At 39.1% G+C, this 20,437-nt stretch overlaps 1 protein-coding gene across 7 annotated transcripts in view; it reads left to right on the top strand.

Annotated features, from left to right (window-relative positions):
• The window catches only part of Herc1 (HECT and RLD domain containing E3 ubiquitin protein ligase family member 1), a 151,194-nt gene that overhangs the window by 96,524 nt on the left and 34,233 nt on the right, over positions 1-20,437 (top strand). For 4 of the 7 annotated variants that reach the window (XM_042688000.1, XM_042688003.1, XM_042687999.1 and 1 more), the window contains exons 43-52: positions 32-252; positions 2,051-2,319; positions 3,391-3,443; positions 4,131-4,331; positions 6,677-6,851; positions 10,998-11,268; positions 11,399-11,612; positions 13,677-13,933; positions 18,207-18,334; positions 20,254-20,381. In XM_042688000.1, the coding sequence (XP_042543934.1) occupies positions 32-252; positions 2,051-2,319; positions 3,391-3,443; positions 4,131-4,331; positions 6,677-6,851; positions 10,998-11,268; positions 11,399-11,612; positions 13,677-13,933; positions 18,207-18,334; positions 20,254-20,381 (1,917 nt within the window). The remainder of the gene's footprint in view (positions 1-31; positions 253-2,050; positions 2,320-3,390; positions 3,444-4,130; positions 4,332-6,676; positions 6,852-10,997; positions 11,269-11,398; positions 11,613-13,676; positions 13,934-18,206; positions 18,335-20,253; positions 20,382-20,437) is intronic. The other 3 variants (XM_042688002.1, XM_042688001.1, XM_042688004.1) reach the window with 3 other exon arrangements.

Raw genomic sequence — 20,437 nt, 5'->3', positions numbered from 1 at the left:
AAATAAAATGCCTTTTTTGTTTTGTTCTGAGCGGGGTTATACCGCTCTGTGCAGGCTCACAGGAATCAAAGTCGAAGAGAAGGAATATCTTTGCAGCAAGACCCAGGGGCGTTGTATGACTTTAATTTGGATGAGGAACTGGAAATTGATCTTGATGATGAAGCAATGGAAGCTATGTTTGGACAAGACCTGACCAGTGACAATGATATTCTGGGAATGTGGATCCCAGAGGTACTGGATTGGCCTACCTGGGTGTGTGTGACTGCAGCGGGGGCTGCTCTGACTTATTTTCCTGCCCTCCCATTCATACAGCTTACTAACAGCAGCCTTGCCTAGAGCTGAAATCTCTTGAAAGCCTTAAGTCTCATCCTAAGGTTTGGGATTTAATGCTGAAAGTTGCTTTAATACCTACAATTTGTTAAGAAAAAGTCTTTCTTGTTGCTCTGTTTTTGATTTATTGCTTCTTTCCCCAGATTAGATAAATAGAGTCATTCCGTGGTAATATTGAGTTTTGATGTCAAGGATAGATTGAAAACAGATGTCAAGCCCTAGTAGGTGCTGCAGGGCTATGTGAACATGGCTGCTGTGTTCATGTGCTATTTGAATGCATGCTCTTCTCCATCATAGATTCTATTTAATCACTGTAATGCTTCATTCTGGGAACTAGTCCCTCACCCTCTTCTCTCAGATCTTGGAAATACCTCCATCTAGGGACAGGGTGCATGTGGGTTTTATGTATACATTGTTCAGCATTGTATTTTTATAGCAGGGAGAAAAAAGCTCCTAGGTGTAAGTTTTATGAGAAAGAGAATCTACTAGTTTAATAAGATAAATAAATTGTAATGACTTATCTCAGAAATTCAGGAAATAGATACATATTGTATGGCCAGATAAAATGAAGTTCATTTTTATGTATCATTAATGAACATCTTGCAGAAATTTGTTCACAAGGCAAATTATTGTATTCTTAATTCTTTTCTTAGGGTAATCAGTTTACTTATATTGTAACTAGTGGGAGAGAGGGAAGATAAAAAACTACATACTATGTAGTCTAAATTATGATTGGAAATTTTCTTTTTGGCAGCATTGGAGTTTTAAATTCAGGACATTGTGCATGCTGGACAGGTGCTTCATCACTCAGCCATGCTTCTAGTCCTTTTTATCTTTTTGGTGGTCCTAGGGCTTGAACTCATGGCCTTGGCTCTTGCTAAATAGACACACACTCAACTACCTGAGCCATACCTCCAACCATTTTTGGTTTGGGTTTTGGGTTTTTTTTGTTGTTGTTGTTGTTTTTAAATAGAATCTCAATTGTTTGCCTAGACCAGCCTGGACTGTGATCCTCTTAAGTAGTTACCACTAAAGGTATAAGCCATCCTGCCCTTTTCCTGGTTAATTTTAAGATCTGACTTTTCACTGGCATGTACCTAGACCATGATCCTCTTATGTTTGGCTTCCCTGTTTAACTGGGATGCCAGGCGCATGCCATTGTGCTTAGCTTCTTCCATTGAGATGGAGTCCCTCAAACTTTTATGCCCAGAACTGCCTGGATTCAAAATCTTCCTATGGGGCTGGAAAGGTGGCTTAGTGGTAGAGTGCTTGCCTAGCATGCATGAAGCCTTAGGTTTGATTCCTCAGTACCACACACACAGAAAAAGCCGGAAGTGGTGCTGTGGCTCAAGTGGTAGAGTGCTAGCCTTGAGCAAAAGAACCTCAGGAACAGTGCCCAGGACCTGAGTTCAAGCCCCAGGACTGGCCAAAAAAAAAAAAAAAAAAATCCTTCTATGTAGCTAGGATGACAAGCCTGTGCAATTGGTTGAGGAGACAGGTGTCAACTTTTCTGCTCAATTTGTCCTTAAAAGGAGCCCCTCCTGATCTCAGCCTCACAAATAGCGAAGATTACACGTGTGAATGCCTGACAGTGAAAAAAATGTTTATGTAGCATTCTAAATACGTAAAAAAAATTATTTAGTGTTTCAGGTAGTCTATATATTTTTAAATTTTATTTTAAATTGACTGTAATTATTTGATATGACATTGTTTTGTACAGCATGTTTGTGAATCTGAAGACAGGGAAGAAGTGGTGGTGTGTGAGCTGTGTGAGTGCAGTGTTGTCAGCTTCAATCAGCACATGAAGAGAAACCATCCAGGCTGTGGGCGCAGTGCTAATCGCCAGGGCTACCGCAGCAATGGCTCCTATGTGGATGGCTGGTTTGGTGGTGAATGTGGGAGTGGAAATCCATACTACCTGCTGTGTGGTAGCTGCAGGGAGAAGTACTTAGCCCTGAAGACCAAATCCAAGACAACAAGTTCTGAAAGGTACCATGTAATTGTATAGATAGACAACCAGAACCTCTGAATGAGAACCTCTCATACCTTAAGACATGGGGGCTGTTTTTTTGTTTATTTTTATGTGACCAGTTACAATGGACTTCCTGAAGTGTGTTGTTGGATTGGGGGGAAATGCATGAAGCATTTCATGTAATTCATGTTCCCCACAGATTTGAGAACTTTTAAGGAACTCAGAATCCAGGCATAGATGCATGACAGCAGGTCCTTCACTGGAGTTTGGTTGTGTTAGTCTTTGACATATTGGCAACTTGTGGTCAGAATCAGGAGACATGTGGTCGAATTTTTCTTTATTATTGACATTTTCTATCTTATTTATGACATCTCATTTTTATTAGGCTGAGCACATTCAATTGTACCTCTATAATCACACCTATTAGAGAGGCAGAGATGGGGGAGATTGTAGTTTAAAGGCAGCCCAGGCAAAAAGTTAGTGAAACCTTATTCCAACAAACAAGCCACGTATGGTGGAATAGGCCTGAAATCTCAGCTCTGCAGGAGGCTTAGGTAGGAGAATTGCAATGTACCATAGCCTGTGCAAAAATCATGAGGCCTTATCTGAAAAATAGCTAAAGCAAAAAGGGCCAGTGCATGGCTCAGGTGGTAGAGTAATTGCCTAGCAAGTGCAAGACTTGACCCTAATACAGCAAAAATAAATAGCATGTTTTAATGAAAACTTACATTGTTCTGTTTATGATAATTTTCATGAAAATACTACCTTTTATGCCCTTAATTTCTAGCGAAGTAGAATTGTTGCCCTTATTATCAACCATCAAATCCTGAAGGTTTTCCAGAATAGAGTTTGATTCAAAGAGTTTTAAGTAATCTGTTTACCCAGTTAATTGGCAGAATAGTCAGTGGTTTATAAGGCTGTATGTACATACATACATCAGTTTTTATTACATTTATCTCATAACAAGAACACTTTTTTAATTTTTTGCTGCTTCATTAATGAATTCTTAAAATATTCTAATGACTTAATTTGCATTTATGGGTACTAACTTTTATATAAAACCATAATGTTCTTCGTGTTTGGTACAGGTACAAGGGACAAGCTCCAGATCTAATTGGCAAGCAGGACAGTGTATATGAAGGTAGTTGTTTGTTTTGAGAGCTTCATTATTTGACATGTATTTATCTATATACTCCTTGCTTAACATCTGTAACTAAAATTTACCATCGTGTGTGTTGTTGTATTTCTGTATATATTAACCTGAACTCTTCCTAAAAAATTAAGATAGTTTGTTTGATAGCAAAGCTCTAGTTTGAAAGGGAAAAGGACCTTAGTTCAAAGACTGACATTTCCACAGAATTTTAATTTGTTTATTTATTTTGCTTTAAAAATAAGAAAAAGATGTGCATTTTGAATTTCTATCCTAATTGTGGAGGGTTAAAAAAAATTGAGTTAAGTATCAGTTTTTCTGGAGCACTCACTTACTGGAAAAATTCCAGTCTCCAATGATTATGGACAGAATTGAAACTCTTTTGTTGGCCCCACAACAAAAGTCTGTCAGCTTATTGTTAAAACCTCCATGACCACCCTGAACATTTGTTTGCCATTGCTTTCAGTGGATTCTTTTACACTGACTCCTTGCTTTTAGGGTCTCATTCTGCTTTAGGGATGCAGTTTGGTCAGATCACCAGGAGATGGTGCCATAGTTCACTTTGTGGGCACTGGACTTGAATACAGTTTAGATGAATCTTACAGTAAGCTTTTCTAGGGGAGCTATGCACAGTTATATTCTTATGCCATACATTTATTTTTGTTAATACAATTCCAGAAGACTGGGACATGTTAGATGTTGATGAGGATGAGAAGCTAACAGGTGAAGAAGAATTTGAATTGCTTGCTGGGCCACTTGGTTTAAATGACCGGCGCATTGTTCCGGAGCCAGTTCAGTTCCCTGACAGTGACCCACTAGGAGCGTCAGTAGCAATGGTCACAGCTACCAACAGTATGGAGGAGACTCTCATGCAAATAGGTAAAGTTTATACTGACTTTATCATCTGATTTAATTCATTTCTTAGATCAGTAAATAGTAAGAGTAGCCGTTTTAGCTACTCCGGAGACAGATCTGAGGATTGCAGTTCAAGGCCAGCCTGGGCAGGAAAGTCTGTGAGATTCTTATCTCCAAATAACTACCAGAAAACCAGAAGTGGAGCTGTGGCTCAAAGTGGTATCACACTAGCCTTGAGCAAAAAGAGCTCAGGAACAGCACTGAGGCCCTGAGTTTGAACCCCATGATAGATTTAAAAAGGAATGTTTGGGGCTGGGAAGGTGGCTCAGAGGTAGAGCGCTTGCCTTGCATGCTCGAGGCCCTGGGTTCGATTCCTCAGCACCACATAAGCAAAAAGAAAAAAGCCGGAAGTGGCACTGTGGCTCAAGTGGTAGAGCACTAGCCTTGAGCTGAAGAGCTGAGGGACAATGCCCAGGCCCAGAGTTCAGGCCCAACGACCGGACCCAAAAAAAAAAAAAAAAAAAAAAGGAATGTTTATTTTTGGTACTTTAAAGCCATATAATATCAAATTTTGATCTTTCATCTTTATAAAATACTGACATAACAAAAGGATTTAGAAAATGAATATGAGTTTTTATTTGTTTGTTTTTGCCAGTCCTGGGGCTTGAACTCAGGGCCTGGCTACAGTCCCTGATCTTCTTTTGCTCAAGGCTGGCACTCTACCACTTGAGCCACAGCTCATTTCTGGTTTTTTCTGTTTATGTGGTACTGAGGAATCGAATCCAGGGATTCATACATGTTAGGCAGGTACTCTACCACTGAGCCCATTCCTAGTCCACAAGTTTTGGGTTTTTTTAACTTTGTTATATGAGTATTTTGTGACTAAAAATTATTGTGCATTTTTCCGCTTTCAGTGAGAACATATGTTTATTATACTTACTAAATACCTTTAGAAAATATAAAATAAAAAATTGTTCAATGTTGTGATTTAGTTCTTTATACTCAGCATATTTTCAAAGTTACACATTTCTTATATTCATTAATATCAGTAGAAGTGACATATGAATAAAATGAAAAAAACAAGCATATTTTCAAAGTTACACATTTCTTATATTAATTTCAGTAGAAGTGATACATGAATAAAATGAAAAAACAAAAATGTATTGAATAAAAAATTTTTTTAGGGCTAGGAAGCTGGCTCAGTGGTAGAGCGCTTGCCTTGCATGCCTGAGGCCCTGGGCTCGATTCCTCAGCACCACATAAGCAGAAAAAAAAAAAGCTGGAAGTGGCGCTGTGGCTCAAGTGGTAGAGCGCTAGCCTTGAGCTGAACTGCTGAGGGACAGTGCCCAGGCTGAGTTCAGGCCCCAGGATAGGACCCCCCCCCCAAAAAAAATCTCTTTTAGAGTAAATTGCTTCTCTCTCATTTTCATTTTTTTCTCTCTTCCCACCTCCCCACACCCCCACCACCTACTCAAACACCATGCACTTGTTGGACATGGCACTATGCCACACTTTCAGCCCTTTTTTTTTGTGTAGTGTTAATTGTGTGGCCTGAGCACTGTCCCTCCGGTCTTTAGCTCAAGACAGTGCTCTGCCACTTGAGCCATAGCACCACTTCCAGTTTTCTGGTGGTTTTATTAAAGAGTCTCATGGAAGCCAGCCACTGGTGGCTCATGCTTGTAATCATAGCTACTCAGGAGGCTGAGATCTGGGGATCACGTTCAAAGCCAGCCCAGGCATCTTTATCTCCAATAAACAACTCAGAAAACCGTAAGTGGCGCTGTGGCTCGAGTGGTAGAGCTCTAGCCTTAGGCTGAAATGCTGAGGGACAGCACTTAGGGCCAGAGTTTAAGCCCCATAACCAAAAACAATAACAAAAAAGAGTCTCATGGACTTTCCTGCCCTGGATGTCTTTGAACCAAGATCCTCAGATCTCAGCCTCCTGAGCAGCTAGGATTGCAGGCGTGAGCCACCGCCACCCGGCTTAGCCCCTTTTTATAATGGTTATTTTGAGATATGGCACACTCCTGTACTTCAGTCTTCCTATTTTAGGTTTTTTGTTGTTTGTTGAGGTGACATGCAGCACATCACCGTGTCCAGCTTCTGTTGAGATAGTCTCATAGACTTTTCTATCCTGGCTGACCTCCCAATCTCAGTCTTCTAGGTGGTCAGGATTATAGACATGAGCCATCAGCCACCTGGCTTCTAAGTTTCTCTTAATGAATTTTCTGCTAGTTTCACATGTAAAATACATTTGTTTGCTCTATCTCCCTGCAGGCTGGGACATATAATAAGAAAACAAAATTCATTAGTACAGATACTTTGTTTTCCTTATTTCATTGAGAACTAAACAAAGTCCTACTTTTCAGGTTGCCATGGCTCTGTAGAAAAGAGTTCCTCTGGGAGAATAACACTGGGAGAGCAAGCTGCAGCCCTTGCAAATCCCCATGACCGAGTGGTAGCTTTAAGAAGAGTGACTGCTGCTGCTCAGGTTCTTCTGGCTAGAACCATGGTCATGAGAGCACTGTCTCTTCTCTCAGTCAGGTAAGTGTTACGTTGTGTCAGATGATGCTGAGATAGCTGCTACTATATATTAGACAGGAGTCTAATGTATGGACAGTAAGAAAGAATTTTCAAAACTTGGCTATATACTGATGAATGACATAGTCATTATATTCATTCAGTCAGTCATGCAGTTAATACTTGGCTCTAGTTAGATAGAAAATAATGTCATTATAAAAGCTTAATAATTTACATACTCTTCATTTGGTTATTATTACTTGAAATTGAAAACTAAAGCTCTTGCCCCAGTTGGTGGCAAGTAAAAATTAAAAATTGAATAAGTGTTTCTGAAGAATTGACTAAGTCTGTAGCCAAGTCTATATGGGAGCAGCCATGTTCATAGCATAAAGTGTAATATTAAGAAAAATAAAAGCCAGATATGGTCACACACCTGTAATCTCAGCACTCAGAATCTCAAGTTCTAGTAAAATCATTGCAGGTAGTACCTTGAAAGAAAAACATAAAACTTAGGACTGTTAAGCTAGGTGCCGGTGGCTCATGCCTGTAATCCTAGCAACTCAGGAGGCTGAGATCTGAGAATCACAATTCAAAGCCAGCCAGGGCAGGAAAGTGTAAGACTCTTTATCTCCAATAAACCACTAGAAAACTGGAAATGGCACTGTGGCTCAAGTGGTAGAACACTCGCCTTGAGCTGAAGAGTGCAGGGACAGCGCTCAAGGCCAGAGTTCAAGCCTCTCGACCGACAAAAAAAGCAACAACAAAAAAATTAGGACTGGGTAGTATTTGTTCAAAAATAGACAGAGAGGATGTAAGATAAAAGCAGAGTTCAGAAAGTGACCCATGCATATGTATACTAACACTTGATTTATAGTTTGATCTAAGATAGTAATTTACACTTCAGAGAAGTAGGGAAAGGATGGTTTTTCAATAACCAGTGGAGGTTACTTGTTTGTCCATAGATGAAAGGGAAAATGAGTCTTAGCCCCAACATCACACTATATAAAAGAAAAAATTGCACAGTTGCTCTTAGGTTTAAATGTAAAACTTTTCTAGAAGGTAACATAAGAATTTATTCTTCATCTTGAAACAGGCATATTTTTCTTAGGCAAGTTACCAGAGTAAGACTGAAAAATTGTATTGCATTGAAGTTCAAAACTTGTGTTTGATAATGGTTTCGGGCCTGCTCCTTTTGTTTCTGATTTTGTTTTGCTTTGTCCTGTTTTGATACAGGGTCTCACTATGAGGCTTTGAACTCACTAAAGCACTTAGGAGTGCTGGGATTTATAGGTATGAGCTCCCAGGCTTGGCTTCTTGAAAACAAAAGAAATTAAAAAAACAAAACAAAACAGCACAAAAGCAAGCTACATTATTTGGCATGCTGAAAAGCAGAGGATTGCAGTTCAAGGGCAGCTCTGGTAGAAAAGTTTGTAAAAGCTCCCTCTCAAGCCCATAGCTGAGCACAGTGGTATGTGCCTGCCATTCAAAGCTAAATGGAAGGCTAAGAATGGGAAGATTGCAGTGCCAGGATATCCCGGGCAAAAGCGTTCACAAGACTCCATCTCAATGTGGAGAAGCTGGGTCTGGTGGTACACATTTATGATCTCAAAGACTATAGGAAACACAAAGGAGAACGGAAACCCAGGAGCCCAGGTGAGAAGCAGGACCCTATTCAAAAAACAAACCAATGAGAAATAGGGCTGGAAACATGGCTCAAGTGGTGGAGTGCCAGCCTTGCAAGATCCTGAATTCTATCTCCAGTACTACAAAAAGAAAAATATACACGCAAGTGACAGAATGAGAAAGATATTAGCAATATACACAATAATATGTAAAAAATTCTTACAATTCAGTAAGAGACAGATGTTTAACTCAAGAAAAATGGCTAAAAGGGGCTGGGATGGTGGCTCAGTGGTAGAGAGCTTGCCTTGCATGCCTGAGGCCCTGGGTTCGATTCCCCAGCACCACATAAGCAAAAAGAAAAAAGCCGGAAGTGTCGCCGTGGCTCAGGTGGTAGAGCGCTAGCCTTGAGCTGAAGAGCTGAGGGACAGCGCCCAGGCCCAGAGTTCAGGCCCCACGACCAGACCCAAAAAAAAAAAAAGAAAAAGAAAAATGGCTAAAATATTTTTTTAAGAATGAAAAAAGTCATTTTTATTTAAAATTGACTGAAGTTAAAAATGCCTGTTCCCATTATGGCAATGAGGCCAATGAAGTCACTGATGTCTTTATTTATGAAGACTTACAGAGTTCATTTGGATTGCTGGAGCTTAGTAAAATATCCCATATATTTAAAATATCCACTATTTCATATTTTGTGTAAAATACTTTTAAGTAGTGTTTCACCAAAGAGAACCTTCAGATAAACATTAAGCCTTGAAAGATGTTCAATTTCATTAGCCTTAAAAAAAATAAATAAATAAAAATTGGAACCAAATGGATTTGCACCCCTATATATCCACTGGAATGGCTAACGTTTAAAAGACTTGGAAAGCCAGGTACTGCTGGCTCATGCCTGTAATACTAGCTACTCAGGAGGCTGAGATCTAAGAATCATGGTTCAAAGCCAGCCTGAGCATGAGACTGTTATCTCCAGTAGACTGTTATCTCCAATAGACTACTCAGAGAAAGCCACAAGTGGCGCTGTGGCTCAAATGATAGAGTGCTAGCTTTGAGCAAAAGAAGCTCAGGCCCTGAGTTCAAACTCCAGGACAGACAAATAAAGAAAAAAAGAAAAAAGAACCAGAGGGGTAGTAAGCATGAGGCTAAAACTGTCACATACTGCTATTGAGAAAATGAATTGGAACAGGGGATCTCAGTAGCCCAGTTGCTAAGTGCATAGGACCATATATAATGAAGCATATCAACATGAACTCTAAGAATTGGAAACCAAAGGTTCTTACTATGTCCTACGTGTAGGTTTTTTTTCTGTTTTAGTTTTGTGTACCCTTTTTCTTGTATATAAGTTTATCTGATCCATGGAAGGGAAAGGGAATCACAGAAACAGCAGGACAAAAGATGAACTAATGCAACATTTATACTCTCTTGGCACGTGTTGGAAATGAACTGTACAACTTGGGGAGAGGATTAGGGAGGAGGGGTAAGTGGAAGAAAACAAGGGATGGGGTAACACTGTTTAAAAACAAACTTGCTCACTACCTTACTTAGGTAACTGAAATCCCCTGCTCATCATCTTTTTAGTAAAGACTTAAGAAATTGGTACACCTGCTTTGAGAGCTATTGTGTAGTATCACCTGAAGCTGAACATAATCATATGGTATAGACCATAAATCTACTTCTGGGTATATACTTAGCAGAAATCTTTTTGTGTATGTCTGACTCAAGTCCTGTAACCAGAGCATTTGTGATATAACAATCTTATGTTGAAAACCACCCAGCTGTCATCTGTGTGGATAAATGGATTAAATGTTCATGTAACAGATGTCAATGGAAATGAACTGTTGTAATGCTGCCAAGTGGATAAATCTTAAACACAATGTTGAGCAAAAGAGGCCAGACACAAGAGTACATACTTTATTATTCTATTAACATAAAAGTCAAAAGCAGACAAAGCTGTTATACAACTTGTAGAAGTCAGATTGTGGTTACTGACCATGAGAAGAAGCTAAAGCAGGCTTTCTGAAGTGCAGCTGGTAGGTTCTGTTTGTTGATCTGGAGAGTGAATACACAGGGATGTTTAGGATATGAAAATATATGCTTTATGAACATTCCTGTGTGTTACTCTGCTAATTTAGTGGTGCTTTAAGTATGCACTGATATTTATTAAAATGAGAAAAGGTTTAGCTAACTGTTTCCAGCTTGTGTAATAATTTTTTTAATTGTGAAAATACCGTACAGAGGGGTTACAATTACATGGGCAAGGTAATAATTTTGTTTTTTTAAGACAAGATCATACTATGAAGCTCAAGCTGGTTTGGAACTCACTAAGTAGCCTAAACTAACCTTGAACTTGACATTTTACTTCAGTTACAAGTGTTCACCAACATCCTGGCTTTGTACAACATTCTCAATGTCTACTAGGACATGAGTGACTAGAGATAGAGAAGTTTTCTTTTATTCTGGTGGATGCTGTAGATGGTACCTGGGTTTCTAAACAGTCCCATAAGAAATTTGTGTTATCTATCTATCTGAAGTGTTTTTCTTTCCCGGCAGTGGTTCCAGTTGTAGCCTGGCTGCTGGTCTTGAGTCTCTGGGTCTAACAGATATCCGGACACTAGTTCGATTAATGTGCCTGGCTGCAGCAGGAAGAGCTGGCCTCTCCACCACCCCTTCTGCCGCAGCAAGCGCTTCAGAGCGTTCACGAGGCGGGCATAGCAAGGCCAGTAAGCCCATTTCTTGCCTGGCCTATCTGAGCACAGCAGTGGGCTGTCTGGCATCAAACACTCCTAGTGCTGCAAAGCTGCTGGTCCAGCTTTGTACACAGGTAAGTGCCTCAGGCCATCCCTCCTGTGTGACTTATTTCCCACTCATTCTTGAAGAACCTTTTGAAATGTAATCTTTTGTTCCAAACTGATGTGTAAAAAGTAAATTATTTGTTCCAATTGCCTCTTCAGAACTTGATTTCTGCTGCAACAGGTGTAAATCTAACCACAGTTGATGATCCAATTCAGCGCAAGTTTCTACCCAGCTTTCTTCGAGGAATTGCTGAAGAAAATAAGCTTGTAACTTCCCCCAACTTTGTTGTAACTCAGGCACTTGTAGCACTACTAGCAGACAAAGGAGCTAAACTGAGACCTAACTATGATAAGTCTGAAGTAGAAAAGAAAGGTAGGTTTCATACCACTTAAATGTAGTCTTCTAGTGGACTTGATTCATGTTTTAAGATCTGTGGTTTGCATTGTTACATGTGAACAGTTACATAGCATGTAAACTTACTAAGTTTAGAACATGAAAGAACCACATGGATATGGTTTTCAGTGTGTGTAGCAAAAGTATTGGAAAATGTGCCAAGTTAGCCAACCCTCGTGGCTCACACCTGTATGTAGCCCTAACTACTAAGGATCATGGACCAAAGGCAGCCTAGGCAGAAAAATGTCATATGAGACCCTTATCTCCAATAAACCAGCAAAAAGCTGGAGGTAGAGGTGTTGCTCAATGGTAAAGCACAAGCTATGAATATGAAAGCCAAGCAAGAATGCAGAGGCCCTGAGTTCAAGCCCCAGTACTGATGTACAAATAGGAAAGAGAGAGAAAAGAAAATGCACTAAATTAGTGTAGTTGTAGATTGTGGTTTTAGTTATCATAGATAATAATCCTAATTGGAATTCTTCAATAAAATTTAGATAAAGGCATTATAAGATTATAATACTTTAAAAGAGTACCTCAGGCTGGGAAGGTGGCTCAGTGGTAGAGCGCTTGCCTTGCATGCATGAGACCTTGGGTTCGATTCCTCAGCACCACATAAGCAGAAAAAAACCGGAAGTGGCGCTGTGGCTCAAGTGGTAGAGTGCTAGCCTTGAGCTGAAGAGCTGAGGGACAGTGCTCAGGCCCAGAGTTCAGGCCCCACAACTGGACCCAAAAAAAAAAAAGAGTACCTAATCAGCCGGGCACCTCCTACAGAGGGAGAAAATGGTAATCAGTTACTATTTGATTCTTAAAAAAACAAAAATCACAATAACAAGAACAAAAAGTAAATACCACTTAATTATTAATACATTCAATGATGTTTCCAATTCCATTATGGCATACTAATCAAGAAAGTTGGTGATGACAAGATCCTTCATTATATACCATATGTCATTATGGTATATGTTATTATTAAGTTAGTAAGCTTTTCTGTAACTATTAATAGGACAAGATAATAGTTTTTTGTTTTTGGTTTTTTGGGGGTTTTTTTTGGTTGGTTGTGGGGCCTGAACTCTGGGCCTGGGCGCTGTCCCTCAGCTTTTCAGCTCAAGGCGAGTGCTCTACTTGAGCCACAGTGCCACTTCCGGGTTTTTCTGCTTATGTGGTGCTGAGGAATCGAACCCAGGGCTTCATGCATGCAAGGCAAGCAATCTACCACTGAGCCACCTTCCCAGCCCCAAAATGATAGTTTTAAAGAAGGCAGAGTACTTAGTGACAAATGTCACATAAGTCATTTCCTAATAATTAGTGGAATTACAATTAATATGTATGATTTACCTACAGTCTACCAGGAAACTGGGCACTGGTGGATTATGCTTGTAATCCTAGTTACTCAGAAGGTTGAAACCTAAGATCATGGCTCAAAGCCAGTCTGGGCAGTAAAGTCCATGACAACCACCAAAAAGTCAGAAATAGAGTTGAAGCTAAAGTTGGTAGAGTGCTAGCCTTGAGCACAAATGCTGAAGGATGGTGCCCAGGCCTTGAGTTCAAGCCCCAGGACAGGCAAAAAAGTACTTAATCACTACTCTCTACCCTTCTTTTTATTAAGACCATGGAGCCAAGAAAGATGGGCCTTTGGATCCGTCACTTGGTTCTTTGTTAAGAACCTCTTGTTTTTTGGTGCTGGGGATTGAACTCAGGACCTTGTACATTTCTAAGCATTTGTGCTGTCACTATGCCCAGTCTCAAGATCTTTGAGCAGTGAAAGTAAAACTGATATTCTCATAGCCATGCTGCCTTTGCCCAGACCTTAAATTATTTCTGCTCAGAGAAAAGACTTTTTTGATGCATAATAAAATATTCATTTGTGATGGATCAGATTTATTATAGAATTTGATGTAGATAAATGCTTTATGTATTGTATGTATATTTTAGTAAATGATTACTTGCAATTGTATTAATTAGAAGAAATGGGCTAACCCATTTTTGTCTGTTCATCACTACCAACTCTCATCTGGGCATCATTTCATTGTTTTGTTTAAGCAGGTTTAATTGCCCAATTGTATGCCCATCCTTCCTATGATCCTTCTGCTGTAGGGCCTCTGGAGCTGGCTAATGCCCTGGCAGCCTGCTGCCTCTCCTCCAGGCTGTCTTCACAGCATAGGCAATGGGCCGCTCAACAGCTGGTGCGCACTCTTGCTGCACACGACCGTGACAACCAAACAGCTCCACAAACACTTGCTGATATGGGAGGAGATCTCAGGAAATGCTCCTTTATCAAGCTGGAGGCCCATCAGAACAGAGTATGTATTTTGAGTATAAAGGGCATTTTATCTTGTGTAAGATAAAATAGTCTCTGAGCAGCTTAAAGTCTTCAGTCTCTTTCTCCCTCTGTATTTCTCCAATGGTTTTCTCTCTCTGTCTCTCTCTCTCCTTGAAGATTTGCCTAGTAGTTACCAACTCTACTTCCTCTGTAGATATGAGTATACAAATACCCACATCAAGAAAATAGAGACAGACCAAGTAAATAATCTCATGTTGCAATTAAAACAGCTAGAAAAACATGAAAAAATGGAACCTAAAGTTACTAGACGGAGCCAGATAATCAAATTAAGAGTGGAAATTAATGAGATAGAGAATAGGAAAATTATAAATAAAATTAATAAAACAAAAAGCTGGTTCTTTGGAAAAATAAATAAAATTGATAGACCTTTGGCAAGATTAATTAAGAAAAAAAAAAGAGGAAACCCAAATTTACAAGATCAGGGTTGCCACGGGAAAAATCGCAACAAATACCCAAGATATCCAAACAATTATAAAGAACTATTTTCAAAAGTTATAATCTCACTGGGCACTAGTGTGAGCGCCTATAATCCTAGCTACTCAGGAGGCTGAGATCTGAGGATCACGGTTCAAAGCCAATTAACCAATTAATCACTAGAAAAACTGAAGTAGCGCTGTAGCTCAAGCGGTAGCATGCTCACCTTGAGCAGAAGAGCTGAGGGGATAGTGCCCAAGCCCAGAGTTCAAGCCCCACTACCAACAAAAAAAAATTTTTTTTAAAGTTATACTCTCTAAAGAAAGAAAACCTAGCAGAAACGGATTCACTTTTAGAGAAATACAAGATGCCTAGACTGAGCAAAGAAGTAAATCAATTAAATAAGTCAATATCTTACGAGATACAGAAAGCAATCAGAAGTCTTCCAACAAGGAAAAGCCCAGGACCAGATGGATTCACAACAGAATTCTATAAGACCTTTAAAGAAGAACTAATACCCATACTCCTCAAGCTCTTCAGAGAAGCAGAGAAGGAGGGAGCTATCCCAAAGTCATTCTGTGATGCCAATATCACACTCATCCCCAAACCAGGCAAGGACCTAACACAAAAAGAGAACTACCGACCAATCTCCTTGGTGAACACAAATGCAAAGATCCTTAACAAAATTCTAACTAACAGAATCCAGAAATACATAAAAAAAATCATACACTACAACCAGGTAGGCTTCATCCCAGAGATGCAGAGATGGTTAACATACGTAAATCAATAAATGTAATCCAACACATCAACAGAGCCAAGGTCAAGAATCACATGATTATCTCCACTGATGCAGAAAAGGCTTTTGATAAAATACAACATTCATTCATGTTAAAAGTCCTGGAGAAAATAGGAATAGAAGGAACATTCCTTAAAACAATAAAAGCCATATACGACAGGCCAATAGCCAATATTATACTTAATGGGGAAAAACTACAACCAATTCTCCTAAAATCAGGAACAAGGCAAGGATGCCCACTGTCTCCACTCCTCTTCAATATAGTCCTGGAACCCTTAGCCAGGGCAATAAGGCAAGAAATAGACATTAAAGGGATCTGCATAGGGAAAGAAGAAGTTAAACTATCCCTTTTTGCAGATGACATGATACTATACCTTCATGATCCCCAAAACTCCATCCCCAAACTCTTAGAAAGTATAAATCATTTCGGCAAAGTAGCAGGATACAAAATCAACCCACAAAAATCAGTTGCCTTACTATACACTGACAATGTACAAGCAGAGAGGGAAATAAAGGAAGCAACCCATTCACAATACCCCCCAAAAAATAAAATATTTAGGAATTATCCTAACCAAATATGTAAAAGAACTATTTTATAAAAACTTAAAGATATTTCAGAAGACACAGGAAATGGAAAGACCTTTCATGCTCTTGGATAGGCAGACTTATTATAGTGAAAATGGCAATACTGCCAAAGTTAATATACAAATTCAATGCAATTCCTACTAAAATCCCAATGACGTACATTTCTGAAATGCAAAAAACAGCCCAAAAATTCATATGGAACAACAAAAGACCTAGAATAGCCAAAACAATTCTAGGCAAAAAAGACAACATTGGAGGGATCTCGATGGCAGACTTCAAACTCTGCTATAGAGCATAATAACAAAGACAGCATGGTACTGGCACAAAAACAGACCCGAAGACCAATGGAATAGAATAGAAGATCCAGAAATAAAACCACATGCCTACAGTCAGCTGATATTTGACAAAGGAGCCAAAGACATACAGTGGAAACACAGCCTCTTTAACTACTGGTGCTGGGAAAACTGGGAGGCCACATGCAAAAAATTAAAAGTGGACCCCAGCCTATTGCCATGCACCAACATCAACTCAAAATGGATTAAAGACCTTAACATCAAACCTGAATCTCTGAAACTACTGCAGGACAGAGTAGGAGAGACACTTGAACTAATAGGCACAGGAAGGAACTTCCGGAACAGAGTCCCAGGGTCACAACAAGTTGGAGAGAGACTCGACAAATGGGACTACCTTAAAATAAAAAGCTTCTGCACAGCTAAATCTATCGCAACTAAGCTAGAAAGACAACCAACTAACTGGGAAAAAAATATTTACCAGTAATATATCAGACAAGGGGTTAATATCTAGTATATACAGGGAACTCAAGAAACTAATCCCTCCCAAACCTAACAAACCAATTACTAAATGGGCAAGAGAACTAAAGAGAGACTTCTCAGAAGAAGAGATAAAAATAGCAAAGAAACACATGAGGAAATGTTCACCATCCCTGGTTGTGAAGGAAATGCAAATCAAGACAACCCTGAGATACCATCTTACCCCAGTCAGCCAACAACAAATGCTGGAGGGGATGCGGAGAAAGAGGAAGCCTATTACACTGCCAGTGGGAATGTATACTTGTACAATCACTTTGGAAAGCAGTCTGAAGGGTCCTCAGAAAGCTAAATATTGACCTCCCTTATGACCCAGCCATACCACTTCTAGGCATCTCTTCTGAATGACAGGAGCCAGTATACAAGGACACATGCACCTCCATGTTTATTGCAGCACTGTTCACAATAGCTAGGATATGGAAACAACCCAGATGTCCCACCACAGATGAACGAATCCAAAAATTGTGGTATCTATCACAATGGAATATTATGCAGCCATTAGGAAGGATAAAATAATGGCATTTGCAGGGAAATGTATAGAGTTAGAAGAAATGTTGAGTGAGGTATGCCAAGAGCAAAGAGACAAATGGCACATGGTCTCCCTGATAAGTGGATGTTAAGTCTAAAATGTAAGGTGATACGACAAAATGAACAAGACTTAAGAAACAAAGGACTTCCACTCATCTGGTAGAATCACTACTAAATAACCCCATGCTGCTGATCACATATATGGTATATATGTGCACACTGGAGGGAAACCAGGAGGACAACACAGAACTAGAGGGAATCAGGGAAAAACATACAACAGCGGGACCCATCAGCTGCACTGGACATTGATCAAAATGAACTACGCAACTCAATGGCAGCAATGGGAGGGAGGAAACAAGTAGGAAAGAGGGAACAGCTGATGTTATGCAAAACACAAGAAATGTACATATCACCCAATGTGGAAGAAATAACTTGCAAAGCTCATAGAACTCATAAATGTTATAGACCATGATAGACAATTTGTCCCATGAAAGTTAGAATGTGTTTGTGACTTTAAGCATCACCATTCCACAATACTGTGAAATTTGGGAAGTTATGTAACCACTTAATTACAATAAAGAATTTGAAAAAAAAAGTATACATATAGAATGAGAAGGAGATGAGAAGGGAAAACAAGAAAAAATAACTGCAGAAAAGATGTAGAGTTACCTATACAAAAGGAAAACTAATGGCCTATTAACTCACTGGGCCTCATGAACAGTGATTAAGTATGTTTAGGAAGTGAAGAGTGAACTGAATTACTTAAGCAAGTTTCAAATCACTAATTAATTTGTGTTATTTTTATAAAACATACACCTATGTTAAAATGTTTTCTTGAATTAAAAATTTAGGATGATCTTAATAGAGTTTGAATAATTCAGAAGCATTTGTCATCGTACTTTAAAGCAGTACTTCAAAGAGGTACATTGTAAGCCATTTAGAAACAAATTACCTATAACATAGATATTTTCTCCTACAGTTTCATGATTAGATTCTTTTTAATTTGATAGAACTTTTTTAAATGGTAGCACTTAAATCAAAACTTGCTTGAATATTGCTTGACTATTTTTAAACTTCTCTAGGTAATGACATGTGTTTGGTGTAATAAAAAAGGTCTCTTGGCTACAAGTGGCAATGATGGCACCATCCGCGTGTGGAATGTTACTAAGAAGCAATATTCACTGCAACAGACCTGTGTGTTCAACAGACTGTGAGTGCAACATCACATTTAAGAGTACAGTAAACGAAAACATACCTTATCTTGGTTGTATTACTATCATCAATTTACTACTCACTTTTTAAGATTTTTCTTTTAGAATACAGTTACTGAATCTATATTTTTTAACTTTGTAGGGTAGTAATTTGGAAAATAGAATTTATTTTCTTTGGTAGTACTAGAGTTCAAAGTTTATACTTGCTAGGCAGGTGCTCAATGTTGAGCTATACCTGTTGCATTTTAGGCAGGTGCTCAATGTTGAGCTATACTTGTTGCATTTTTTTTTCTTTGGCAGTCCTGGACTCTGTCCCTAAGCTACTTTGTGCTCAAGGCTAGCATTCTACCACTTAACCAAAGCGCCACTTCCAGCTTTTTCTGAGTAGTTTAAAAGAGCCTCATGCACTTTCCTGCCTGGACTGGCTTTGAACCGGGATCCTCAGATCTCATTCTCCTGAGTTAGCTAGGATTACAGGTGTGAGCCACTGGCCCCCAGCACCTCTAGCACTTTTTCACACTGTATTCTTTGTCTGTTTTGTATTGATACTGGGGCTTAAACTCAGGACTTCAAGCTCTTGCTGGACTTTTTTGTTCATGACTGATACTCTACCATTTCAGCCACACCATCAGTTCTGGCTTTTTTGCTGGTTAATTGTAGATAAGATTTGGCTGGATTTGAATGGTGATTCTCAGATCTGAGCCTCCAAAGTGGCTAGGATCTGCATGAGCTACTGGAACTCAGTTTCCATTGGTTATTTTTGAAATATTGCTCAGGTCTTACCTTTTTCCCAACCCAACAAGGATGGTGATTCTTCTGTGTTGTACTTCCCACTGTTGCTAGTGTGACAGGTGCATGTTGTTATATCCAGCCTCTTCTGTTGAAGTGGTTAAGATAACAATCTTTTTTGCCTGAACTGTCTTCGAACTGTAATCCTCCCAATCTCAACCTCATATGTAGCTAGGATGACAGGTATGTAACACCATGCCTTGTTATTGGTTGAGAATGAGCCTTGCAAACTTTTTGCCCAGACTAGCCTTGAACTGCAACCCTCCCCAGCTCAGCCACCTACATAGCTAGGCTTACAGGAATGAGCCACCATGCTATGCTAGAAAATATAATTTAGGCTGGGCAATGTGGCTTAGAGGTAGAGTGCTTGCCTGGCATGGAAGCCCTGGAATCAATTCCTTGGTACCACATAAACAGCAAAGCTGGAAGTAGAGCTGTGGCTCAAGTGGTAGAGTGTTAGCCTTGAGCAAAAAGAAGCTCATAGATAGTGCCCAGGCTCTGAGTTCAACAACAACAAAAAAATTTCAATCACCTGTATTTGGGCTTAGTCAAAATTAATCAGAGCTACTAGCAAATAAATGTTCAGTTATATAGAAAAGCAAGTAAATTTTCATCAGTCTTTAAGGGTTGTTTGGAAATTACTGTTTAGAAGTTCAGGTAATTATATTGCTTCTGAATCACCTTTTAAAACAGTATGATAGCCAATAGGAAATATTTACTTTCTGAGGATTTCTTTAGAAATTAGGCAAACAAAAATTAGTGTACTCTGATAATAATAACTATGTATATAACTCAAAAAATTTGAACTTCTTTTCTAACAAATTATGTGTTAAACGATTAACAAAGTTGTGCTATAAATTTGCTAGTGACATACAGTATATAATGAAAGATCCTGTCTTTACAGACAGAGTAGTTAAAAAGAATAGTCTCAATAAGTATCATCATTTTATACTTCTACATTTTTTACATGGTGGAGAAAAACTAGCAAATCTGTAATTGTCAAATACTGCTAGCTGACCTTTGAAAGTAAGAATGTACCATGGTTTTCTCTAGTCTATATTTTAACATTCAGTGTTTAGCTTGCTTTTGAGTAATGGGGATGCAAATTCCATACATGTCTATATTCTAGGGAAGGAGATACTGAAGAAAGCCTTGGGTCACCCAGTGATCCAAGTTTCTCACCTGTTTCTTGGAGTATCAGTGGCAAATATCTAGCAGGGGCTTTGGAAAAGATGGTGAATATCTGGCAAGTTAATGGTAAGAGTTATGAAAGTACTAATACATTACTATGGGTACTTTTCAAATCTTTCTCC

Source organism: Dipodomys spectabilis, unplaced genomic scaffold, assembly GCF_019054845.1.
Source record: "Dipodomys spectabilis isolate Male_0828 unplaced genomic scaffold, ASM1905484v1 ptg000108l, whole genome shotgun sequence".
Lineage (NCBI taxonomy): Eukaryota > Metazoa > Chordata > Mammalia > Rodentia > Heteromyidae > Dipodomys > Dipodomys spectabilis.
This window is presented reverse-complemented; position numbering and strand designations above follow the sequence as displayed.